This window comes from Ailuropoda melanoleuca, chromosome 10 (genome assembly GCF_002007445.2).
Source record: "Ailuropoda melanoleuca isolate Jingjing chromosome 10, ASM200744v2, whole genome shotgun sequence".
NCBI classification, from domain to species: Eukaryota; Metazoa; Chordata; class Mammalia; order Carnivora; family Ursidae; genus Ailuropoda; species Ailuropoda melanoleuca.
The window spans coordinates 22,830,494-22,857,674 of NC_048227.1; the positions used below are offsets into that span (position 1 = coordinate 22,830,494).

The following is a 27,181-nucleotide window of genomic DNA, read 5'->3' on the forward strand; positions in this document are numbered from 1 at the left end:
ACTCTGAGGCAGAGCCACGGTTGAAAACCACTGTACCCATAATATTATAATTAGAGCCTTTTCGAGGCACTTGACAAACAAGCTTGCTGGGACCCAGGCCGTACAAGAAGCATGTGTGGGCCACTAGTTGTCTGGTATCTTATAGGAAAGGAACATGGAACTCTTGATGGCACCTGTGGGCACCTGGGACCATTGAAATCCACCAAGAATCCACAGCTGTGGCTGAGCTAACACCTTTGGTCTCTTCCACCACCAAACTCTATCTGAAGCTAACCATGAGAAACAGCAGGCTTTGGTTTCAATTCATTTCCTCTTGCCTTGCCCTCGGACACCTATCCTAGGCCTAAAGAGGGAGCAAACCGAGTTGCCCCTGGGGTTGAGCCATTTTTGCCATCTGAAAAGCAGAGCATTCCATTTTGATATTGGGAACATTTGACAGGGTTCATGGGGGTAGGGGTGCAGTTTTAATATAATAAAGCCAAGGGGCGCCTCGGTGGCTCAGTCAATTAAGTGTCTGCCTTTGGCTCAGGTCATGATCCCAGAGTCCTGGGATCAAGCCCTGCATCGGCTCCCTGCCCCGCGGGGAGTCGGCTTCCCCCTCTGCCTGCCACTCCCCCTGCTTGTGCTCGCTTCTCTCTCTCTCTGTCAAATAAATAAATAAATAAAAATCTTAAAAAAAAAAAAAAGCCAAACAAAACTTTGCTGCAAGTGTATTTAAAACACAGAAAACCTGAAATAAAGGATCCATGATGTATACACGTGTACACATGCCCATGTGTGCACACACAGATGTAAGAAGGTGAAACCCACCTTTATTGTGTTTGCCTACCGTAAACCTACAGGATGTGGACTTCCACACGTGCTGCTTTGTCTAAGAATCCTTGTTCTCTTGTGACGCCTCACTTCAGTGGTGGCGGTGTGACCACTCGTTAGGCTGGGCGACTGACAGAGAAGTCAGGGAGTGGGAACCAGGGGCCCGAGCTTGGAGCTTTGTGACCTGAGCTAACTCTTGCCTCCTGAGAACTTGGGGATTTTTTGTTTTTGTTTTGTTTTGTTGATTTGGTTATTTGGCTACTAAATAATCCATAAGGCCCCTTCCCGTTCTAAACTCTTATAATGTTAAGCTTTCTTTCAAAAAAATATTGAGGGGCACCTGGGTGGCTCAGTCGGTTAAGCATCCCATTCTTGCTTTCGGCTCAGTTCATGATCTCAGAGTCATGAGATTGAGCCCTGCTTCGGGCTCCTCGTTCAGTGGGGAGTCTGCTGGAAATTCTCTTGCCCTCTCCCTCTGCCCCTCCCAACCGCTCTCTCTCTCTCTGTCTCTCCCTCTCTCTCTCTAAAATAAATAAATAAATATTAAATAAATAAATATATTGAGATATAATTCACATATCATTAACATTTACCTTTTTAAGTTGCATTTTAGAGGTGTTTTGTACAGTCACAGAGATGTATACCTATCACCACTAATTTTAGATGATTTTTTTCACCCCACGAAAAACCTATATCTATGAGTAATCACTCCTCATTGCTCTGCCTCCCCAGCCCTTGATAAACATAACTCGCTTTCTGCTTCTATGGATTTTCCTTTTCTGCACATTTCATGTCAATGGAATCTTATAGCAGGTGGCATTTTGTGTCTGGCTTCTTTCAGCAGGTTTTCCATGTTGTCACATGAGTCAATACTTCATTCCTTTTTATGGCTGAATAATATTCCATTGTATTAATTTTGTCTCTGAATGAAGAAATAATGGACGAAATGTGCACCATCTCCTTTTCTCAGAGCTCACTACCCAGCACCAATCTCTCTTCTCATTCCTCATCCTTAAACTCTTGCCTTAAATACCACCCTGTCTCCAAGCTTCACTTTATCCCTCACTTTACGCCTGCCTCATCTCTGAGCTAAACACATTCCAAACCTCACCCCATCCCTGACCCTCTCCCACCCCTCATGCCTTATTTCTTCCCCAAACTTGCCCTAACCCCGTCCTAGCTGTCACTCACCCCCTGGGCTTCACCGTTTACTCCACTTCTCCACCCATCCTTGATCCATGGGTGTGAAGTTACCCACTACTTATATCTCTTGGGAATTTGTTTAAAACCCAAACCTTGATCCTTTTTTTTTTTAAGATCACAAATCAGGTGAATTCTCAAATGTCCAAGGCATCAAAACCACAACCCTGAAATCCTGTGCGTGCCTCCCTGCTACCCCTCAACCCTTAGAGCCACCCTCCTGTACTGACCTCCAGGAGGGGGCGCCATCCTGGAAGGACATGGAAGGGCAGGAAGAGCATCTTCCAGCTTCCTCTATGAAGTGAGTGCCAGGTGTGCTGGGCACCAGGCACCCATCCCTCTACCCCCGTGCTGCCCGCAGGATGAATGTGAGGGGGACCTGGCAGAGGCCATGCCGGCGTTGGAGGCTGCACTCGCTGCACTGGACACCCTGAACCCAGCAGACATCTCACTGGTGAAGTCCATGCAGAACCCGCCTGGCCCTGTCAAGCTGGTCATGGAGAGCATCTGCGTCATGAAAGGGCTGAAACCAGAGAGGAAGCCGGACTCCAGCGGCAGCGGTAACCCCCTTCGGCCCCCCACCCCACCCAGCGGCCTTCACAGGCTGCTCTTCCCTGGCAGGAGGGGTACTGTGCCCTCACCCCTTGGCCCAACCCCGTGGGCAGGGTCTGGAGTCTCAGAGGAAACCAGAGAGGTGTCAGGAGCTGCATGTTCATCCACACAGCTCTCTCCTGCACCTTCACCTTCCTCACTCCTCTCAATCAGTCGGGGGAAAGGCAGGCATCTTTAGGTGAGGCTTAGTCAAGGCCCCTGCCTGCAAATCACTTCAAAAATGAAGGTCGTGGGGGGGCCTCTGCTCATCTCAGGCTCTCTGCTCAGTGGGAGGGTCTGCTCCTTCCTCTCCTTCTGCCGCTCTCTCTCTCAAATAAAATCTTTTTAAAAAATGAAGGTCATGTGTATGAAAGGACTGACAGAATGGTGCGTGGTTGTGGGGGAGAGAAACAGAAAAAAGCTAGAGAAAGATAAACAGAGAGAGAGGGAGAAACTGAGAGGTAACCAGAGAAGGAAAGACAGAATGAGACAGCTACAGAGAGATGGAAAGAGACAGACAGCTGGATGAGCATGCAGAGATAATGAACCGATCTAGAGGTCAGGAGGGAGAGAGGTAGACAGAGGGAACAGAAGAGCTGGAAATGGAGACGTAGAGGCAGAGAGACAGGGGCAAAGGGAGGCAGAGGCAGAAACTGAGGTAGGGAGAAGATAAGGAGTCAGACTCAGAAATAGGGAGAGAGGATTAGGACAGGGAGGAACGCTCCTATCATTGAACCTAGAAGCATTAACAGGTAGAGTATTCATTCTCCTTAAAATCTGAATGAGATGTAGGACTTTGTATTATTAATAGCAGTGTCTTAGAACAGAACAAGGACTTTAAAAACCAGCCTCAGTAATAGTCCCTGCCTTTTGAATGCTTCTGTCCTGGGAACAGTTCTGCTATTCCTCCATTTCTTCTGAAATGCTCAGAAATCCCTGATTCCTCATTCGGAAACCTCTAGCTTCTGCTTCCCATTGACGAGCATTTCCTCTTCCCTGATTGGCGTCAGGCCAAAAACCACAAGAAGAAGATGCAGAGGTGATCACCCAGGGAGTATAAAGAATGCTGAAGCCCGCGCCTCCCTTTCCAGGGACTCTTACTCCATTGGTTTTGGGTACAGCCTGAGCTGTATTTTTTTAAGCTCCTGAATGATTTAAGGTGCAGCCAGGGTAGAGAATGGCAAAGGTATGAAAGCATGGCCTTTTCTTGGATCATTGATGATCTGCACAGGGCCTAGCATTCATGTTTCTTCTTTTAAAATTGAAGCTAATGGTGTGTATTATTCATTTATCCTGCAGAATTTTAGCCAGAACATGAGGATGAAACAAAAGAGCAATTGAATTCATTTGGGGTACCTCGAACATAAATGAAGCAGGTCATTTTCCTGAATGCAGACAAAAACCTTCATGGGAAATATTTGTTTGGTTACTGTGCTTGCGTTAGAAACAGGACACATCTGACCTATTGTACTTAATATGATTTCTCAAGTATAACTTTTTTTGATAAGCCTGAGCTTGGCAAGTGTTTAGAGTGCTATGAGCCAAAAGAGCTTCCAGCTCATTTCCAGCATGTGAACAAAAGGGGTGCAGCCCCGGGATGGGATGGAGGGTCATTCAATCATTAGTCAGCAGGATGGGTGCTGAGGAGAATAAGGGCTCTACTTTGTTTCTGGGTAGGCCAAAGATGGCCTTTTGTATAATTACAAGCCTGCATGCTGCTTCCCTACACTTTGCTCTTTCTCTTGAGACTGCCTCACTCACAAGAACCAATTGAGTACCGTCCAGCCCACCTCCCAGACTTGAAAAGGAATATTCAAAACACATACCCGTGGCTCCTTTGCCTTCTCTAGGACTGGGAACAAGGAGCAACATTCATTCGATAGTCTTTATTGATAACTGAGTATCAGGCACTAGACCAGATTATACTAAACACAGCAGAAGCTTACAGTTCTAAGGGAGAGGCAGACAATAAAAATGAAACCAAAAAAGGTTGCATAAACAGGTTGCATAAACACTGTAAAGGGAATGGTCATTCTAGCAGCTGAGATGAAAGAAAATGCTGGGGGAGGGAAAGAGTGGCCCAGCTTAGTGATGGAAATCTAGGGAAACCTCTCAGTGGAGGTGACTTTTATTTTTTTTAGTGTTTATTTTTTTTTTTTTAAGATTTTATTTATTTTTTCGACAGAGATAGAGACAGCCAGCGAGAGAGGGAACACAAGCAGGGGGAGTGGGAGAGGAAGAAGCAGGCTCACAGCAGAGGAGCCTGATGTGGGGCCTCGATCCCGTAACGCCGGGATCACGCCCTGAGCCGAAGGCAGACGCTTAACCGCTGTGCCACCCAGGCGCCCCTTTTTAGTGTTTATTTTTAAAGATTATTTATTTGAGAGAGAAAGAGAGAGTGGGAGGGGCAGAGGGAGAGGGAGAGAGAAAATCTCAAGGAGACTCCCTGCTGAGTGTGGAGCCTGACCAGGGCTCCATCTCACAGCTTATGAGATCACAGCCCATGAGATCATGACTTGAGCCGAAACTGAGAGTCAGAGGCTTAACCAACTGAGCCACTCAAACACCCTGGAGGTGACTTGTAAATGAGCTGAAGTTTGGTTAGGAGCCAGCTAGATGCCACTTACAGGCTAGGTGAAGGGCTCACAGTAGGGAAGCACTTAAGATCATTGAGGGGTTGAAGAAGGGTTCTTCCTGACTGAAGTCTAAGAAGCAAGGCAGAGGTGAGGTGGATGAGTTCAGTGGGCCTCCTGGACCACTGTGAGAAGCTTAGATTTTTCTTTATTTTATTTAGATTTTATATATTTTTTAAAGATTTTATTTATTTATTCGACAGAGATAGAGACAGCCAGCGAAGGAGAGAACACAAGCAGGGGGAGTGGGAGAGGAAGAAGCAGGCTCATAGCGGAGAGCCTGATGTGGGGCTCGATCCCACAACACCGGGATCACGCCCTGAGCCGAAGGCAGACGCCTAACCGCTGTGCCACACAGGCGCCCCTAGATTTTATATTTTTAGAGCAATTTTAAGGTCATGGCAAAATTGAGAGACGAGTACAGAGATTTCTCATATACCCCTAACCCACGCACATGCATAACGTCTCCTGTTATTGTACCAGAGTGGGACATTTGTTAAAACTGATGAACCTACATTGACATATCATTATCACCCCGAGTCCATAGTGTATGTTAGAGTTCACCCTTGGTATTGCACATTTTATGGGTTTGGACAAATAGTTAATGACATGTAGCCATCATTATGGTATCATACAGAGTATTTTCCTGCCCAAAACATCCTTGGCAGGACCTTGGATTTTTCCCCAAATAGGAGTAACCATTGCAAGCCTTTAAGTCTCAGCCAGATTGTCTTAATGGTAGTCCAATCTGCATTTCTTGTTCCAAACAGGTAAAATGATAGAAGATTACTGGGGAGTTTCAAGAAAGATTCTTGGAGATCTGAAATTCTTGGAGAGTCTTAAGACATATGACAAAGACAACATCCCCCCAGCAATCATGAAGCGGATCCGGGAAAGATTCATCGATCACCCAGATTTCCAGCCAGCTGTCATTAAAAATGTGTCATCTGCCTGTGAAGGTCTGTGCAAATGGGTGAGGGCTATGGAGGTGTACGATCGCGTGGCCAAAGTGGTGGCTCCCAAACGGGAGCGGCTGAGGGAGGCCGAGGGGAAACTAGACACACAGATGCAGAAGCTGAACCAGAAGCGAGCAGAACTGAAGCTGGTGGAAGACCGCCTGCAGGCCCTGAACGATGACTTTGAAGAGATGAATACCAAGAAAAAGACCTTGGAGGAAAACATTGAAATCTGCTCCCAAAAGCTGATCAGGGCAGAAAAGCTGATCAGTGGTCTTGGCGGAGAGAAGGACAGATGGACAGAAGCCGCCCGGCAGCTGGAGATCCGGTATATTGATCTGACAGGGGATGTGCTGTTGTCCTCAGGGACCGTGGCTTACCTGGGGGCCTTTACTGTGGATTATCGGGCGAGGTGCCAGAAGCAGTGGTTGGCCCAGTGTAAAGAAAAGATCATCCCCGTCTCCAGTGACTTCAGTCTCAGCAACACGTTAGGAGATCCTATAAAAATCCGTGCCTGGCAGATTGCGGGGCTGCCCATTGACTCTTTCTCCATTGACAATGGCATCATTGTGTCCAATTCCAGACGCTGGGCCTTAATGATCGACCCTCAGGGGCAGGCCAATAAGTGGGTCAAGAACATGGAGAAAGCAAATAAGCTGTCCATCATCAAATTCTCAGATGCCACCTACGTGAGGACGCTGGAAAATGCTCTGCAGCTTGGCACCCCCGTCCTACTAGAAAATGTTGGAGAGGAGCTGGATGCCTTTATTGAACCCATCTTGCTCAAGTCCACATTCAGACAGCAAGGGGTTGAGTACATGAGGCTGGGTGAAAACATCATCGAATACTCCAGGGATTTTAAGTTATACATCACAACCCGTTTGAGGAACCCACATTACCTCCCTGAAGTTGCTGTGAAAGTCTGCCTCCTCAACTTCATGATCACACCCTTAGGTCTCCAAGATCAACTCCTTGGCATTGTGGCTGCCAAGGAGAAGCCAGAACTGGAAGAGAAGAAGAATGAGCTGATTGTGGAAAGTGCCAAGAACAAGAAGCAGCTAAAAGAAATTGAAGATAAGATCTTGGAGGTCCTCTCCCTGTCTGAGGGCAACATCCTCGAGGATGAGACTGCCATCAAAGTTTTGTCCTCCTCCAAGATGCTGTCTGAAGAGATCTCTGAGAAACAGGAAATTGCTTCAGTAACAGAAACACAGATTGATGAGACTCGGATGGGCTACAAGCCAGTGGCTGTCCACTCTGCCACCATCTTCTTCTGTATCTCCGACCTGGCCAACATCGAGCCCATGTACCAGTACTCCCTAACATGGTTCATAAACCTCTATGTGCATTCCCTGGCCCACAGCAGTAGGAGCGAAGATTTGGACCTTCGCATTGAGTACATCATTGAACATTTTACCCTCAGCATCTACAACAATGTCTGCCGCTCTCTGTTTGAGAAGGACAAGCTACTTTTCTCCCTCCTCCTGACCATCGGCATCATGAAAGAGAAAAAGCAAATTAATGAGGATGTTTGGTATTTCCTTCTAACTGGAGGTGTCGCTCTGGACAACCCCTTCCCCAACCCAGCTCCTGAATGGCTGTCTGAGAAGGCATGGGCTGAAGTGGTTCGTGCGTCGGCATTGCCGAAAATGAAGGGCCTGATGGAACATGTGGAACAAAATGCTGAGGAGTGGAAGCTGATCTATGACTCCACTTGGCCCCATGAGGAGAATTTCCCTGGATCTTGGAAGTTCCTTAAGGGATTGGAGAGGATGGTGATCCTACGATGTTTGCGGCCTGACAAAATCATTCCAGCCATTCGGGAGTTCATTGCTGAACACATGGGTGACATGTACATTGAAGCCCCTACATTTGATCTCCAGGGGTCCTACAATGATTCCAGTTGTTGTGTACCGTTGATTTTTGTGTTGTCTCCGGGTGCAGATCCAATGGCAGGTAAGGGCAGAATGTTGTATAAAGAACACAAATGGCCCAGAATGCATGGTCGGGTAACAACAGCATGTCCCTTATAGCAGGAATCTCAAACTCAGATGCTTTGAAAACCAGACCATTAATAGGCTCAGGTGGGGCTGGAAGGGGCCACTGAAGATTTCTTTTCCCACCTAAAGGAAGCAGCTGCTACTCAGCTCCCAAATATTGTGCCGTCTGATAATGTGAGCTCAGGATGGGCAGATCACCTTATTTTTCAAGAGAAATCAGAAATGCAGAAATCATCCATTTTTACATCTTAATAACTCATTCAAATTTTTCCTAAAAATTGTGAGGACCAGACCAGGGCTAGTTTTAAGCCTATTGGCTGTTAGTTTATCATCTTCGTCTTAAATCATTTTCTCTGACTATTGCTTCTCCCAGTTAGCCTTTTCTTTTGATTTTTTAATTAATACTGTGTATAACTGTGTATAGTTTAAAAAAAAAAAAAAGCAATGCAGAAAAGTATAGAACTGTGGCTCAACCAGTGCCATTTTGTCCCCTTAATGGACATTTGGCAAAGTGGGGAAACATTTTTTGGGGGGGGTCACAACTAGGGGGTGCTATTAGAATCTAGTAGATTGAAGCTGAGGAGGCTGCTAACCATCTACCCTGCACAGGATAGTCCCCCACAACAAAGGATTATCCCCAAATGGTCCCAAATGTCAATAGTGCTGAGGTTGAGAAACCATCGTGCAGAGTGAAAGGTACATCTTCCTCCTAACCCTTCCAGAAGTAACCATTATTAAGCAGTTTGTGGATCTTTCCAGAAACCAATTATTGCATATTAACAGGTATGAATTGCTGACAGGAATAGATTAGTTTTCCGTTCTGTTGGATCTCAAAGCTTTAGTTCTCTCTGTTGCTGGATAAAGAAAGAGTACCAGAAATGCAAATGACAAAGGTTGCCACTCTCCTGTGAAAGCTGGGGAGTTTGACACCTATCCTGGCCCAGATACAAAGCCAACACCCCTGCCCCTCAGAGGAAGTCAGAGGAGCGAGCTGAAATGAACTGGTACCCTTTCCCCTTTCCCATAACACTGCATTATGGTCAAAGATCAATTCATGGCCCCTTTCTAGTAGCTTTGGTTTTTTCCCCCTATGTCTTTTACGTGGCAGATTTAAACAAGAGAAAGGAGGGGAAACTGGGAAAGGTAAAGAAGAGAAATGAAGGAAAGGTCAGAGTACGTTCTGTAAAATGATGACAGGCTGCTTACATCCAAAGCCTTATGTTGGGTATTCCTGTCTGTCTCTGCTAGAGGCCTGATCAGATTCAGCTTAGATAACTTCCCAGGAGACCTCAAGGCTACTGTGTCCCTCAGAGTGCCTCACACTAGGAAGCAAATGCTATCTGGTTGTCTTTCCTTTTCTGATTAAGATTGATCAGGGGACTCAGGCATTGTCAGTGTGATCCACCTCCCCATCCACTTCCCTCGTAAAGCTTCCCATCAGCCTCACACTTAGTGTGATGACGGTTCTTAATCTTGGCTGCCCATGGGACTCACCTAGGAGGACTTTAAGAAAAATCTCCATGTGCAGGCCATGCCCTCAACCAATTCAATTAAAATCTTTGTGAATGAGGCTCAGGCATTGTGTTTTATAAGCTTTTCGGGTAATTCCAGTATGTTTTGGAAACAACTGACCTGATGCTTTTTAGCGGCCTTAACAAAATCATTTCCCAGATCCCTTATTTCATGAGGGATTGCAAAACCGTATTTTAATTCTATCACTCCTTCCACATTTATTAGTTGGAACTCTTCTATGAAGAAGAATTTCCCTTTGTCAACTCTTTGGTTTACTCAGACCAGCAGAATAGACATTTGGTTTAGTCTCTTGATTTCTCAACTTCATTAATCTTAATGAAGTGGTGCCCTGGTAACCTGCAAAGTTACTTAAGCTGTTAAGATTTTCTTTGCACCATTGTGAGCGCATAGACTTTTTTTTTTTTTAAGATTTATTTATTTATTTGAGAGAGAGAAAGAGAGAGAGAGAGAGACAGCTTGGGGAGGGACAAAGGGAGAAAAGCAGACTCTGCTAAGGGCAGAGCCCGACGTAGGGCTTGATCCCACAACCCTGAGATCATGCCCCAAGCCAAAATCAAGAGTGGGACACTCAACTGACTGAGCCACCCAGACACCCTGTGAGCACATAGATTTTAACATAATGGGTCTTTCCAACATGGTGGTGTTTTATTGTTTATCATTCTTTTTGATTCTCAAGTCATTCAGTCCCTGGCCTCTGGGGGCTCACTTTCATGCCTAATGTTCTCACATAACCCCAGTAGTTTTTTATAGCTTCCTTGCTGTATAGAATTACTATGTATTCTGGGCTCAGCTTGTACAGACATTTCTCCAAGGAACTCCAGTTCTTTAGGCAGAGGCCATGGCATTTGGAAACCACAATCTGGGTCCTACTGGATGGATCATTGATTGCAGACCTTACTGCTTAGTAATTCTCTCTCTGGCTGTGTCTACCCTGTTCTTTCCATCAGTGCTTTGAGTTTTTATCTTCAATGACAGTGCTTTCCATTTCTAGAAGTTTTATTTGTTTTATTCCAAATCTGTGGGGTTTTTTTTTTTCCACAGAACTCCCATTTTTATTATGCTTTGTGGTCCTTCCTTAATGATTTTTAGATGTGTTCCTTTCAAGGTCTTTTTCGGAGATTATATTAATCTGCTAGGGCTGCTATAACAAATACCAGACAGCAATTTAAACAAGAGAAATTTATTTTCTCCAAATTCTGGAGACTAAAAATCCAAAATCAAGGCATCAGCAGGGTTAGTTTCTTCTGAGGCCTCTTTCCTTGGCTTGTTGTTTTTTTTTTTTTTTTTTTTTTTTTTTTTTTTTTAGATTTTGTTTATGTAATTGGCAGAGAGAGAGACAGCCAGAGAGAGAGGGAACACAAGCAGGGGGAGTGGGAGAGGAAGAAGCAAAGCAGGCTCCCAGCAGAGCAGGGAGCCCAATGAGGGGCTCAATCCCAGGACCCTGGGATCAGGCCTTGAGCCGAAGGCAGATGCTTAACGACGGAGCCATTCAGGCGCCCCTTTCCTTGGCTTGTTGGTAGCCAACTTCTCCCTGCGTGTTTATATGGTTTTCTCTCTGTGAGTATGTCTGTGTCTCAGTCTCCTCGTCTTATAAAGGACACCAGTCCTATTGGATTAGGATCAAAACTAGGGACCTCATTTTAACTTAATTATCCCTTTTAAAACCCCATCTCCAAATACAGTCACATTCTGAAGTCCTAGAAATTAGGGCTTCAACATATGGATTTGAGAGGGACACAGTTCAGTCCATAACAGAGACCACACGTAATCTTTGGCGGTATTAATTCTTCTGACTGTTCTATGTGCTGACTATCCCTTATAGTGATGTATTTCCTCATGTAGTTTGTAATTTTTTTATTGTGAGTTCACAGTCAGCAAGCTTGTGTTATTTCGTGGGAGTCTCATAATACCTTGGGTTTTAGAAGAGCCCTAACAGAACAACTTTGCACATGCAAACCCTGATGCCCCAGGGGTTTTGCCATTCTGGATCAATTTTATGGGAAATTTCTCAGTTTTGGAATCCCACCCACAAGGTACTGTAAACTCACACCACTCATCCGCACGTGGCAGAGGCTTCGTGTGTTGTTTACTCAGTGGAGAGCTGTTTACTTTTTCTACCCAGGTGACGAACTTCTGCATTGCTTCCTGACCAGTAGCCCAGTTTCTGGCCACCTTCACATGAAGGTGCAGCCCTTTGAGGATCCTAACTGTATACAGAATCACAGTTTCAGCCCCGCCCCCACCTCATGAGTACAAAAGTCATGTCTTCACAAACTCTCAACATCTAGACTGGTTAAATGAAATATGGTATATTCCAACAGTGAAATACTGCATAATCATGAAAAAGAATAAGATTTTTCTGTACATACAAACATACCTATTTTATTGCACTCCACTTTATTGCACTTTGCAGATGCAGTGTTTTTTTACAAATTGAAGTTTTATGGCAACCCTGAATCAACCAAATCTATTGGTGCTTTCTTTTTCCCTTCCTTCCTACCTCCCTCCCCCTTCCTTCCCTTCTTTCTTTCTTTTTCTTTCTTTCTTTCTTCGTTTCTTTCTTTCTTCTCTTTCTCTTTCTTTCTTCCTCTTTCTTTTCTTCTTTTTTCTTTCTTTTTCTTTCTTTCTTTCTTCCTCTTTCTTTCCTTCTTTCTTTTTTCTTTTTCTTTTTTTCTTTCTTTCTTTCTCTTTAAGATTTTATTTATTTGAGAGAGAGATAGAGAGAGTGTGAGTAGGGGTGCAGAGGGAGAAGGAGAAGCACCTCTTTTTTTTTTTAAAGAGAACAAATCGGGATGCCTGGGTGGCTCAGTCGGTTAATAAGCCTCTGCCTTCAGCTTAGATCAGGATCCCAGGGTCCTGGGATTGAGTTCCGCATCAGGCTCCTTGCTCAGGGGGGTGTCAGCTTCACCCTCTGCCTGCTGCTCCCCCTGCTTGTGCTCTCTCTCTCTCTTGCTGTCTGTCAAATAAGTGAATAAAATCTTTACCAAAAAAATAAAGAGAATACATGTACACCTCTATTTACTTTTCAGTCAGTTTAAATCCTTGAGGGGGGTATAGCATCACATGATTTTGTAGCCAGTGGCCTTAACAGGAAAGTTGCTTTAGAATTTGGCACAAGTCATGCCACTGTTAACACAAACATGAATTATTTTTCCTCACATTACTCTATTTTTGTTCGGTTTGCCACCAGGAGTCACTGTGTAGTTCTTTGCTTTGTACACATAAGCACATCTCTTGCCTAGACAGAATTCAGTTTCATGTTGAGCATAAACACCTCTAGTTTCAAGAAGAGTTGTCTGCTCGCTCTGGTTCCGGAGTAAAATAGCCTTGGACCACAGCCTTCCAGATGTATTTGTTGACTTCAGAGTCCTGTTCCCAGCAGGCTCTGCAGGTTCCAAGGTGGCAGAAAGAGTATTGGTGCCATTTTTCAAACAACAGTTGCTCACTTCGTGTCTCTGGGTCACATTTGGGTAATTCTTGGCAATACTTCAAGCTTTTTCATTATTACTCTGTCATGGTTACAACTTACTGAAAGCTCACATGATGATTAGCATTTTTTAGTAATAAAATATTGTAAAGTTAAGGTAAATGCATTGTTTTTTTAGACATAATGTTATTGAACCCTTAATGGATGACAGTATAGTATAAACATAATTTTTATATGCACTGGGAAGCCCCCCCAAAAAAATCATTTGTTTGCTTTATTGCAATAGTCACTTTATTGCGGTTTGGAACCAAACCCACAATATCTCTGAGGTGTGCCTGTATTGATGTGGAAAAGATCTAAATGAGAGAAGCAAATGTAGTTTTCTACAATTCACATGAGTATAACAGTATAGATGCATTTATTTAAATGCACAAAATATCTCTGGAAGGATTCACAAAGAGTTAGTAACATTGGCTGCCTCTGAGGAAGAGAGAAGTGAAAGAGGCATACTTGAAATTTGGCTATAAAAATGCCTATTTTTCTAGTTAAATACATTTGTGACAACCCAGTTTCTAGTTCTTTGGTTGTGTGCTCACCTCTCTTGTTTTGAGTTCCCTCTTCATTTTCGGCACCTGGGAATTTCTCTTTCTTTCAGACTCTGAATTTTTTTCCGGTATGTGTAATTTTTTTTTTCCATCAAGAATGTCTATGTATTCAGAACAAAAGAGGAATCAAAAGTAGCTTTGTTCACCCCCTTACCAGAAGTCTAAACCTTCCGCATAGAGATGCTTATTTTGTAGTTGACAGAAGTCAGTGTGTTTCTTTCCGTGTCCAGAATTTTGATGTAACCCTTCCTTCTGCATTGTTATTGTTAATATGGTCTTAGTTGGCCTGACCTCTTTCAAAAGCCCCCTTTTCTTCCTGGTCGCAGGCCTCCTGAAGTTTGCCGACGATCTTGGCATGGGAGGTGCCAGAACACAGACCATCTCCCTTGGCCAAGGCCAAGGCTCTATTGCTGCCAAAATGATCAATACTGCCATCACAGATGGGACCTGGGTGGTGTTACAGAACTGCCACCTGGCCACGAGCTGGATGCCCACGCTGGAGAAGATCTGTGAGGAGGTGATTGTTCCTGAAAGGACTAACATCAGATTCAGGTGAGGTGCCACCCCACCCCCCGTGGCCTGGTTCTGGGCCCCAACCTTGAGCTCCAGACATCATGCTGGTGGCTGGGAACATAAAGGTCAGTTCTGCTTTTAAGAAGCTCTCAGTCTAGCAGAAGAAAGACCCCAGATGAGTGATGTTGATGCCATGCAGTACCTACCATACTTGTTTGCACAAGAACCATGGAGTACAGAAAAGGGAAGGGAAAGTTGGGGAATGCCTGGAGGCCTGACTGTTGCCTGGGGTTTGAAAGATGAATAGGAGTTTATCAGGAAAGTCATTTCAGGCAGAAGGGACAGCATCTGTAAAAGCAAAAATGTGTATGAAGGAAACACTGAGACATTATTCTATGACCATGGGGTATATGCTATGAGACATTGTTGGGGGACGTAATATGAGATGTGTCTGGGAAGGTAGATTCAATGTCAGCAAATCTGATTTTTAAAAATTGTGTCGAAAAAAACCTTACCCATAGTGTAGGCACCATTGTCCATGCTGCTCTATCCTATATTTCTTGGGCTCTGTGGAATTTTAATCAATATTGGAAACACCTACTTGTTTTTTGTGAACTTTAAGCCCAGCAACACTGGGCCTTGATTTTTGCATATACAGAATGATGAGATAAACCAGACAGACTTCAAAGCCCTTTTCAACTCAAATGTTCTCTTATTCTGGGCCGAGGGTCAGTAAATGGTGACCTATGGACCAAATACAGCCTGCTACCTGTTTTTGTATGGCTTGTAAGCTAAGAAGAGTTTGATACATTTTTAGATGGGTGAAAAAAAATCAAAACAAGAATAATATTTCATGACCCATGAAAATTAAATGAAATTCAAATATCAGTGTCCACAAATAAAGTTTTATTGAAATATAGCCATACTCATTCATATACTGTCTATGACTGCTTTCACATTCCAAGCCATTGTGACTGATACCATATGGCCTTGCAGAGCCTACAGTATTTACTCTTTGATCTTTTATAGGAAAAGTTTGCCAACTCCTGTTCTAGGCCACAAAGCTTGCTGGTTATTTTCATTTTAGTCATGTCTGCCAGAAAACAGGAAAGTGTTTGGTGTTTATTTACAAAGCTAAATTAGGCCATAGTTTATTGTATTCATGTAAGACTCATGTAAAATTCATGTAAGACTTTAAGGGGGGGTCCGTCAGAGTCAAGAATTCTATCTGGTCCAGAATGGTGAGTTGACTAAGTACCATCAATGACACACTCAATGAACAAAAAATTATTCATGCTGACATTAAGGTCCTCTATATTATGGTCCTAACCCAAAAGTCGTTAACTCAGGTACCTATGGGAGCCGGGAATATAACATACAGGAGGAAAGAGGACAGGCACAAGAGATCTATCAGTTCCCACAGTACACTAGCAATCATCACAGGCTGTCAGCCTCGCTGTGGGACATCAACAGAGGGATGTGGGGGTGGCGGGGAACTAGAAGCCAGTGCCCTTAAGAAAAGAGCAGTAACTGCCTAATACCATGTGACTGTTGCCATTCAGGAAGGTGGGCCCCTTGTGATCAGATTTTCTGATTATTTTCAAGGGAAGGTGGGAATCTAGAATTGAAAAAAAAAAAAAAAAGCCCTAGATTTTTAAAAGTTAACAACTACTAAAACTATGCCATAAAATTGTGTTGGTTTGCATGGTATGAGCTAAACACCACCTAACCACAGCCTGAAGTCAGGCCTCGGGCTACCTGTTTATGGACCCTTCCTTCCTTTCCTGGCCACTCCTGGGGTGCCAGGCATAGTACCTGACCATCACAGACGTGCAGGTAGTCTAGCGGGGGGGAGGGGGAATGTGGCATGGCATTTAAGAGAGGGCCTTTATTTTTTTTTTTATTATATTATGTTAATCACCATACAGTACATCCCCAGATTCCGATGTAAAGTTTGATGCTTCATTGGTTGCGTATAACACCCAGTGCACCATGCAATACGTGCCCTCCTTACTACCCATCACCAGTCTATCCCATTCCCCCACCCCCTCCCCTCTGAAGTCTTCAGTTTGTTTCTCATAGTCCATAGTCAAGAGAGGGCCTTTAGAGTCACATTCCACATCAGTTTCTTCTAAGTATTGTGTCCTCGAAAAACCCGCGTGACCTCTGCATGCCTCCATTTCCTCACTAGTACAAGGGGGTAGCTAACCCCTTCACACACGGTAGCTGTAAGGATTCAAGTGAAGGAAGGACACATATTAAATTATTAGCATGGGGTTTGGCATCTAGTAGTGCTTAATACACGGTGGCTATTATTTTGTTGTCATTGTTTTTCAATATAACATACTGCATTGCTCTAAAGAGTTAGGTCTGTTGTTCTTCCAGACTCTGGTTAACCAGCTATCCATCAGAGAAATTTCCAGTCAGCATCCTCCAAAATGGGATCAAAATGACCAATGAGCCTCCCAAAGGGCTCCGGGCCAATCTTTTGCGCTCCTACCTCAATGACCCCATCTCGGACCCCGTGTTCTTCCAAAGCTGCACAAAGCCAATCATGTGGCAAAAGCTATTGTTTGGCCTTTGCTTCTTCCATGCCATTGTTCAAGAGAGGAGAAACTTCGGACCCCTAGGTAAGAGGTGATAGTGCACCTGGGCCGCTGGGGCACAGACCACACACAGATGCAGGTGTGTGTTCAAGTTTGCACTCCAATAGGGTGGCCAGTAAAATGCTGTATAAGTATATTCCGTGTAATATTTGGGACATACTTAGACTAAGCATGATTTGTTCATCTGAAATTAAAATTTCACTGACTGTCCTGTACTTTTATTTGATTAATCTGGCAGCCCCTATAACCAGGTGACTGTGTCAGGGAAAGAGCTGGTGCTCCAAAATCAGAGGTCTCCTAATTACTGAAGGAATATGTCGATGAGAAGATTTTAGGCCCTTCCCTTTGGTGGGTATTTGCCTATCTTAGGCACAATCGCCACTCTCCAGGGAATTGTCACCAGCTAATTTATGACATTGTAAGTAGTTCTCTACACACATGCATAAGAATGAAAGAAATACAGCCAGGACATTTGTGCTTCCTCTTGAAAAAATAAAAATAAATTTCACTATTAACGGAACCTATCCATGGCCTAACTTAATAGTTTATATTAACTTAATACTCTTGTTAGAGCAGAACATCAAACTGCTAAATACAGATCCAACATCCACATGATTTTAAGGTTGGGCTGCCTCTGATTTTGTTCGATAGCCTTGAAATGACCCACCTCAATGTATTTCCAGCTGTTCTTTTGGGTTAGATATTGAGGAAAACTGTCTTCTTGGTGATTCTCTCTGAGCCTCCTCTTTCCTTCTACCATCACACCATAGCCCCTGTTAGCTCCACAGACCACCTGACCCTTCCACTGAGGGGTGCAGGGATGAGAAAGTCAGTGTGGGGAGGGGGGACATTCCCCCTACATCTGTGTTTCATACACCACATTCTCCCACCACTGTTCTCCCACCCACACCAGATTTCCAAAAATCCGTGTAATGGCTTGGCTTTCAGCCAACTGGCCAGTTGTGTTTTGTGTGTCAGAACACGAATTTTATTATTTTGTTATTTTTTTATTTGGACGTAAATGTTCGGGAGGAAATTAAACGTCTCTGTAGAGCACAGATCCGACTGTACCCTGCTGTTTCCCACCATGCCCAGTATGTTCATGCATTTGTGCCACTTTCCGAGACCCACTGGGCATTTATCATTATACCCTTGAAAATACAAGCGGTAGTTTCAAGGCTGGCCATCCCATTTTCCCATGAGCACAATGAGGGGAATTCTCAAAGCTGACTTAGTTCTGTTGCCTAATCATAGATACTGCTCTCTAGCTCTGCTTTAGTGTTATTTTTGGAACTCTGTGCATTACCACAGTATTCCAGCCAGGGTGAATAATTCTCATTCCACAAATCCCATGATATTAACATCTACCTTAACAAATGGGGAGATCCATAAGGAAATTGATTTTAGAATGGATGTTTTCTCAGGCAGAATGGCTCCCACATTGGCAGTAAATGTCAAGGCTAATAGTCGGCCTGGTGCTTGATATTCATGGGGCCGAATGAGGCTTCTGATCCATAAGGATGCTTAACTCTACAGCTCAATGTCTGAGTGGAAATTACGAGCTTCTGGCACCGAAGCCTCTAATTCGTCTATGCTTTGTGCAGGTTGGAATATTCCTTATGAATTCAATGAATCTGATCTGAGGATTAGTATGCGGCAGATCCAGATGTTTCTGAATGACTACAAGGAGGTGCCATTTGATGCTCTAACTTACTTGACAGGTATTTATGGGAGGAGGCTTTGCAGTTGTAAATCTCCAGTATCATACTCTACCCTTCAGCTCTTCTGATCCCACCTCTATCCATTTATTTACTCACTCATTCATTCTTTCCACAACTATTGAGCTTTTACTAATGCTGGTCACCACACCAGATATTGTAAAAAACTAAGTTTATGATTCCTACCTTCAAGTGGCTCACAGTCTACGAAGGAAAAAATATATATAAAGAAATAAATGACAGGGGGGCGCCTGGGTGGCACAGTCGTTAAGTTTCTGCCTTCGGCTCAGGGAGTGATCCCAGCTTTTTGGGATTGAGCCCCACGTCAGGCTCCTCCGCTATGAGCCTGTTTCTTCCTCTCCCACTCCCCCTGCTTGTGTTTCCTCTCTCACTGGCTCTGTCAAATAAATAAATAAAATCTTTAAATAAAAGAAAAAAAAAAGAAAGAAATGACAGGGTACCTGGGTGGCAGTTGGTTAGGTGTCTGCCTTCGGCTTGGGTCATGGATCTTGAGGTCCTGGGGCTCCCTGCTTAGCAGGGAGTCTGCTTCTCCCTCTCCTCCTGCCCCTCCCGACACTCGGGCTCTCTCTGTCTCTCTGTCTCTCTCTCTCTCTCTCTCAAGTAAATAGATAAAATCTTTTTTTAAAATGCTTTTAAAAAGAAATAAAAGACAATACAGTGATAAGTTCAACAAGAGAAATACTTATAAAGTAGAAAGGTAGCACAATGATTAAATCTCAGGGATAGGGTAGGGGATCATCATGGAGAACTTCCTAAAGGCATGGAGGATGAGTTTTGAGGGTTGAATAGGAGTTTATAAGTGGAAGAAGAAAGTAGGGTAGGCAGTGGGAAGGAAGAAGGAGAGTATGCTCAACAGAGGTTCCCTGAGGTGAAAACGGCACTTGCTGTTTTGTATTAAAGCAGTCTATCATTGACCATTTATTAGTCACCCAATATATACTAGTACATAATATGGAAAAATGTAAACGTGTAAAACTTGGTTGCCTCTCTCAAAGAACACGTCATGTAACCCCAGAGATAGGAGACAAAATATAGATGGGCTAAGTGCATGGAATACCATGGCCAAGGGTCAAAATGCATCTCAGTAGGAAAACCCTGGGCATTTTCAAGATTACACACAAGCTCCTTCCTCAGCTCCATATGTTAAGGAGTTTGTCTGGATCCTTTCCCCGATCATGCGGCAGGCACTCTATATACACAGGCCTCACATCCAGTTGCCATAGCAACCGTAGGAGCTTCCTTTTAGTGACCCCATTTTATAGCTGATGAGACTGAGGCCTGAGGGCAGTGGTTCTCAACCAAGGGAAGTTTCACCCCCCAGGGGACACTTGGCAATGTCTGGAGACATTTTTGCCTGTCTCCACTAAATAGAGGTGCTACTGGGTAGAGGCGGGGGATGCTGTTAAACATGCATCATTGTCTTACAATGCATAGGACAGCCCCCACCACATAGAACTGTCCAGCACAACATGTTAATAGTGCTAGGATTGAGAAATCTTGCTTTAGAGTAATTAAGTTCAGTTGTAAATGGTCACACAGACCTTAACTCAGCACACTGTACCCTAAAACAAAACCCCAAGTGACACACACAACAGAGAACTTCTCTAAAGAAGTGAGTCATATCATTATCATTTCAGGCCACGCAGAGGCACAGGCCAGCGCTCTTCTTCAGAATGCAGAATGAACGCATCCTTGCCCTGGGGTACAGTCTTAGTATTGGACTGTCTGCAGCTCATAAAGCGACCTGCCCCAAGCGTGTCAGCCAGCTTGAGGATCCTCGCTTTCCACCTGTACCAGTCAGGATGGACTAGTTAGGCTAAGATAATCAACAATCCCCACATCTCGAGGGTCTAAGACGTCAAAGGTCCATTTCTCGCCCTCTCTATATGTCTGGTCTGAATCGGCAAGGGTCTCTGCTCATTGTAATCATGTATCAGGCCCAGCCAGCAAAACCTCCACCGACTCTTGATGCCACGTCTCAGGACATACTTGTGTATCCTACTGCCACAGGGATAGCACAGAAGGGCTCATGCCAGGAATTAAATGCACACCAATTCGTCTCCTATACCCTGCTCCCTGCAAGGGACCCAGAGAAGTGTAACCTGCTTATATGCATGGAAGGAAAGAAAAAAAAAAAAAAAAGAACAGGGATGATCATTAGACTCTATACTGACACCAATCAGAGAGACAAGTCTCATTTTTTGGACAGTGGTTATCAAATTAGGTGGCCCGAAGTCAATACATTCTTAATCTGATATCCCCAGCCCTTGGCAGTGAGAGTAGACACCTTGGAAGAGATGAAAGCACATCCTGGTGCCTGTAGGAACAGACATATAAGTAGCTATAAAGAAATGCACCTTCCTAAACAAACATAAAACCCAAAGCCTGCAAGGGTATCCTCCGAAGGAAAGCTTGCTGACAAGGAAGTGCTCCATGACTCTCTGCATGGGATTTACCTTCACGTGGGTTCCTTCTTGGGTGCCCTTTAGCTCTGCCACACTGACTACAGTGAGGGAAAACCACTGTCTCTTTAATGTTCTGTTTTGATTATTGTATTTAACACAGTGCTGTCAAAAACTTGTTTGTAACGTTCAAACTGAGCTTTGCTGGAAAGGCTGGAAAAGTCCACAGAGAGAGCCTCAGAAATCTAGATGGTCTGGCTTAAGGTAAAACAGCTTCTGCCAGGGCTCAAATTACTCAAGAAGTATGAGCTTCCCCTTAGACCCTTACATCTCCCTTAGTGAACCACCCAGATCCTCCTCCTAGGCACTTAGATCCCCTCCAAAAACCAAGAGAAGCAGAGGCCTCTCACCCCAAACTTGGGCCACACTTCCTGTTTCTTGTCTGTAGACCTGCATCTTCCTGGAATGGTTGGAATTGGAAATGACCCCATCTTTCACACACAGCACACACAGATGTGTTTCCTCCCTGCTGACTAGTGTGTTGTCCATAACTACGAAATACCAGGTGGCACCCACATACTGTGGAATCTGGACCAGCTAGAAAATGTGTCATGGGGTTAGTGAGAAGGATTTGATGTGGCTTCCAAAGAATTACCTAATTCTTTTTGTAGAAATAAGAGTGTAGAAACCTGAGTCTCAGAGAATGATATTAATGAAGGGGTTGGAGTGTCCCAAAGCAGGATGTATGGGATAATCTCAATTTTCTAATATATATATATATATATATATATTTGGAATAGCTGTAATAAATCGAATGCTTTCTGTGTGCTAAGCATTGTACTAAATGTTTTATAAGCTTAATTAACCACAACCTTGTAAAATGGATACTGCAATTATCTCTACTTCTTGATGGATGAGAAATTGCTGGAATTGGAACCCAGGACTCTCTCATGCCAAAGTGCTTACCCTGAACCATCTTCCTATAATGCCTTTCACATACGTATACACACATACATGCACACCTGAAGAAGAGGCCTAAATGTTCATAGTTACCTCTGGTGGAATTATTGGTGATTGTATTGTTTTTCTTTCAGTTTATTTCTGCTTCCTAATATCAAATATGGTGAATATGTACTATTTTTGTAGCAAACGTAATACCAAAAAGGCCTGGTGTCATCCCAAGGTGAGCACTGGTTTCAGCAACCCTGTATCTCAGCAGAGCTCCTTGGCTCAAAGAATCCTGTTTTAGGTTAATGACCAAGTTCATTATGACCTTCCTTGGACTCAACTTCTTCCTGTTGGTTGTCCCCAGGGGAATGTAATTACGGAGGCAGAGTGACTGATGACAAAGACAGGCGTCTCCTGCTGTCCCTTCTGTCCACGTTCTACTGTAAGGAAATTGAGGAGGATCATTACTCTCTCGCTCCTGGAGACATTTACTACATCCCTCCTCATGGCTCCTACCAGGTGAGGGGCTCAGCAGTCCCCATGTGGCTAAGGGCTGCAGTGTATGCAAGGTGGGCCCAGAGGTAGCCTGACTTAGGTCCATAAGCTATTTCCAATATTCCAAAAAGCCTCTAAGAGAGCCATTATTATTGTTTAATGAAAACTGGGTGTTTGTTGGATAAGGCCTTTTCAAAATGTGGGGTCCATCTTGGGGGTTTAAGGGGATGGATGGCTAAGATGAGGCCTTAGTAGTAAATAGGCTGGAAATTGGTACTTGAAAACAAAGGTTCAGAAAGTGGCCAAAGGGGAAGGACAGAAAAACTGAATGGAAGAATGAGTATAGGAAGAAGAAAACAGGGAATCTGTAAGAGATTGAAAAGGGCTTTCTTTTATTGAGTACCTGTTATATGCCAAGGCCTATTCCTCTGTAACCTCACTTATCTTCCTATTTACAAATAAGGAAACTGGGGGTCAAGGTTACACAATTAGTTTGCAATAGAGCTAGGGTCCAATCCAGTTCTGTCTGAATGCAAAGCCAAAACTACAGGGGCGAGGGGTGGGGGGAGCAAGGGGGAGCTAGGGGTGGGAGGGGAGATACTCAGACCTCTGCCTTCATACTAACTCCCCAGAAGACTGTATAAGGAAGAGCTTAGGGTGTGTTCACCCTGTGTATGTTGGGGGGAGCGGGTTGGTGTGTGGGGTGGTGGGCAAGTATGGCCAGTGCTACCAACCCAGTGTGATTCTTGCTTGGATTAAGTCCGGCCAAGCCCTGAGTGATCTCTGAGACCCCAGGGGTGCTGGGTTTGTGTCAATTGAAGATTTCCTTTCCAGTCCTATATCGACTATCTCAGGAACCTACCCATCACAGCCCACCCAGAAGTCTTTGGCCTCCATGAGAATGCTGACATCACCAAGGACAACCAGGAAACCAACCAGCTGTTTCAAGGGGTGCTGCTGACCCTCCCTAGGCAGTCAGGAGGGAGTGGCAAGTCCCCTCAGGTAAGCAGGCATGGGGCAGGAGACATAATTCTGTTTCCCAGGCATTTTCCCAGCTGGTGGTCACGTAGGATTGTTGCTGATGACCAGGAAGGCAGAAGAGTGGAGATCTGGCAGACCCCTGAGGGAGGGCATGGGTGCTCAGGTCTTCCTGCTGAGAGTCCTTAGATACAGAGCTGGAAGAGCACTAGTGTTTCCAGATCGCCAGCTGCTCCTGGATACCCCTCATAATTCCTTGCTATACCCACATATCATCTATACTCCATTTACATAATATTTAAAACTAAATCTCTTTTGCTTAAAAACATTTCTTTTAAAAGCTGCTCATCAGTACCATAAGTGGAAACCCAGTGTCATTTCCATAAAGTCATGACAGCCACAAAAAAGAAAATGAAAGCTAAATAGTTATTAGGTTCTTCACAGATGATGCTGCTGAGGCCCTGCTGGCTCCTTGTGGAAAGGGGAAGATCAGCCAGTGTCACAGAGCGCTTAATTAGCACTGATCCGAGACTTGGTCCTTGAGAAGAATTAAAAGTGAAAGGTGGCTGAAACTTGGAAAGAGAGTGATTTCTCACCATGTGATTCAACATGATTTGCTCCATGCCCCGGAAGCACATCGAATCAATCATTTTGGGTGCCTTTCGCGGTTAGTCCATGCTTTATGAAGCGCAGACCCGGTCCACCATCCTCAGTTTACAGATGGGGGTGAAATGAGACCAGTGAGAGGAAGAGACCTGCTTCAAAGCATTCATCAACTCAGGCAGAGCCAGACCTAGGACCATCTCCTGACCCCACCACACCCTCTTCTTTCCTGTCCTTCCCTTCCCTTCACCACCTCTGAGCTAACCCCTGTTCAAGCCCTTTCAGAAGGTGTGGATTTCTCTTGATTTGGCTCATAGTGCCATAAGTGATAATAGTTACGAAGATAAAGCGGCCTGCTTGGTCTCAGTTTAGGGGTGGAAATTCCCCTCACGGTCAGAAGAGAGAAGAGGGAAGGAAGTGTGTGTTCCAAGCCTCTCAGATCCAAAGGATGGCCGAGCTCTCTGTCTTTCCCACAGCCAGGTCCTGCTGCTTGTTTCTCTAGGCCTGTCCCCTCTCCACTTGGCCACCTCCATTGCCCTGGACTATTCTTGCTCAATACTGAGGAATGGCCTACTGCCTTCCCAGGTGTCCTGTCCTGTCCTGTCACTGGCACTGAGCAAGAGTCCCATCTGTACGATGAGCTGGTTCTGAGACACTAGCTGAGGGAGCTGTGGGAGGTGCTCTCCTAGGGCTGACCTTGAAGACAGCATTCAGTGCTGTGCTGAGGCTACCTGGCTGAGCAGGAATTCCCTGCCCAGCCCTCAGGCCCTTGCTTCAGGTGTGAGAAGAGGGCTCTCACTGCTCTGCTTTTTAACTTTCTGGGCCAGGAGGTGATGCCTTCCCAAAGACCGGTAGAGAGGTGAGGGCCCTCCTTTCCCCCAGGCAGAATTGGCTTCTGTGGGAGAGTTCCCAGAAAGGTCATACAGACTGATTAAAAAAGACCAATGCTCATTGGTTCAGGTTTACCCAGACAAAACCACAGTGCACAGGCCTTGTTTCTCATTCACCTCTCTACTGTCTGCCCTTTAAGGAAGTGATTGAAGAGCTGGCCCAGGACATACTCTCCAAGCTTCCTAATGACTTTGACTTGGAAGTGATTGTGAAGTTGTACCCTGTGGTCTATGAGGAATCCATGAACACAGTCTTAAGGCAGGAGCTCATCAGATTCAACAGGTGGGCCAGATGGTCTTACTTGGATCCTGGGAGTTGGAGTGTAGGGGTATGTTCTAAGGGGCAGTAACAGATGTGTACACTTAATAAGGGCTGCTGTGAAGAGGAAGTGGTTTGCCCCACCCATAGGGAGGGCTATAAATAGGGCCATCCCGGCATATGTTCACCTACTTTTAAATCATTTTTTTCTATTTGTTCTCTCCTGTTCATTCATATGACACCTGTAAAGTCAGGTTAAAACCAATACCAAGCAGGCTAATAGTAAAATTAATAGTAAAAGAAGTAATAGTAATAGTAAAAGTAACTGTTAGAACCACTTTTCTTAAGCCCTTAGTGCCAGGTATGGCTCCAAGCACCATGCGTGTGTTTGCATTCAAGCCATATAGTAGTCTTTTGAAATATGCATAGTTAGTAATCATTCTGCCACCATTTTACAGATGAGAAAACTGAGACCAGAAGGGTTAAGTAACTTGCACAAGGTCACATAGTCATTCAGTGACAGAACTGAGTTTAAACCCAGGCTTTCTGATCCCAGAGCCCATGCACTAAGCCAATACGTGAAATCGGTATGAACAGAGAAAGTGGTGGAGAGTTTATCCCATTACCCCAACCACAGAGGTAGGGAAGGGATGTTATGGACTGGCCATGGGGCTAAGGGTTTCTGGCCCTCCTCACTTCTCCAATTACTATATATAACATAGAACTCAATAGATCATCTTGATTTGATTTCTAAATAAAACTGTAAGGATTCTCAAAGACCATCTGTGCCAAATGAGAAAACTCATCACTTCTGCCTTCATGTCCAAGGTTCTTACTGTTCCCAGTTCTTCATCTGTTACTGTCTCCATTTTGCCTCATTGGTCATTGCTCAGTTTTAGGGACAGCCCTGACTCTGAAGGACTAGAGAACTATGACTAGAGAAGAATGTCATCTAAAAAATTCCTTGCCTTCCCAGTCTTAGTATTACTCTCTAGAGTCAACAGGCAGTTGGCCATGTGGGGGAACTGAGCAAAGTATGGGGTGTGAGCTAAGGATCCAGCAGCACTGCTGTGAGTCAGATACCTTGGCATGATGGGAGGTAGTCGTCATTCATCCAGATATTAAGCCTAATGACTTCCCTCTTCTAAGGTCACTGGAACTCTTCCTTGGTGTTTGCAGGGGCCCTCACTAGCCTTTACCACTGGTCATTATAATAGAAGAGAACAGGGTAACAGCAATTTTATTTTCCAAAGATGGTCAGGATTAATCACATTGAGTAATACTCTTACATTCCCCCCAGTACTTTTTTTGACCTATTCACCAAGTGGTATGAGAAGCCTGAAATGATTAGGTGGCAGTTCAGCTTCCAATTCAGGGGAACCATTATTGTATCTTCTGGGGCAAATACTTCCTTGGGTACTAAAACCTTGAAACTAGCAGAGCTCATAGCTGCAAAAATAGAAAAAGCTCTTGCAAGTAGGTCTTTAGGTGTAATAGCTACAGATCTGCAGTATAATCCCTCAGATAGTCACTTTGCCCCTTGATGCCTCAGCACAGCACATGCACCAAATGTCTGACCCTTAAATTCCTCTTAATATGAATATTTAGCGCTTACACATCCAGGAATCGCTTCTTGTATTGATCATTCTCATATCCATTTTGCTGGCATTCCAATAGTCTTTGGAGATGACAAGTTCTCTCTGGTGCATGTTCTTTGGCACTCTCAGGTGAATCCCCTCTGGGCTTGGCTAGGTCTCATAACATAAAGGCCAGAGAGAGAGACAGGCAATCTTGACGTCTCCCAGGATGCCCTTCAGCTGCCTTTTCTCAGGCATAGATCTCATAATCTATAAAAAGAACAACTTTGACAATATGGATCAAACCCCTTCAAATTGTATTACCTTTTTTAAATTTTTTTTAAAGATTTTATTATTGGGGCGCCTGGGTGGCACAGCGGTTAAGCGTCTGCCTTCGGCTCAGGGCGTGATCC

At 44.5% G+C, this 27,181-nt stretch overlaps 1 protein-coding gene across 1 annotated transcript in view; it reads left to right on the forward strand.

Annotated features, from left to right (window-relative positions):
- The window catches only part of DNAH3 (dynein axonemal heavy chain 3), a 174,459-nt gene that overhangs the window by 143,589 nt on the left and 3,689 nt on the right, over positions 1 to 27,181 (forward strand). The window contains exons 53-60 of the mRNA XM_019808319.2: positions 2,375 to 2,573; positions 6,008 to 8,149; positions 14,085 to 14,310; positions 16,657 to 16,901; positions 18,482 to 18,598; positions 22,331 to 22,485; positions 23,296 to 23,463; positions 25,073 to 25,215. Of these exons, the coding sequence (XP_019663878.2) occupies positions 2,375 to 2,573; positions 6,008 to 8,149; positions 14,085 to 14,310; positions 16,657 to 16,901; positions 18,482 to 18,598; positions 22,331 to 22,485; positions 23,296 to 23,463; positions 25,073 to 25,215 (3,395 nt within the window). The remainder of the gene's footprint in view (positions 1 to 2,374; positions 2,574 to 6,007; positions 8,150 to 14,084; positions 14,311 to 16,656; positions 16,902 to 18,481; positions 18,599 to 22,330; positions 22,486 to 23,295; positions 23,464 to 25,072; positions 25,216 to 27,181) is intronic.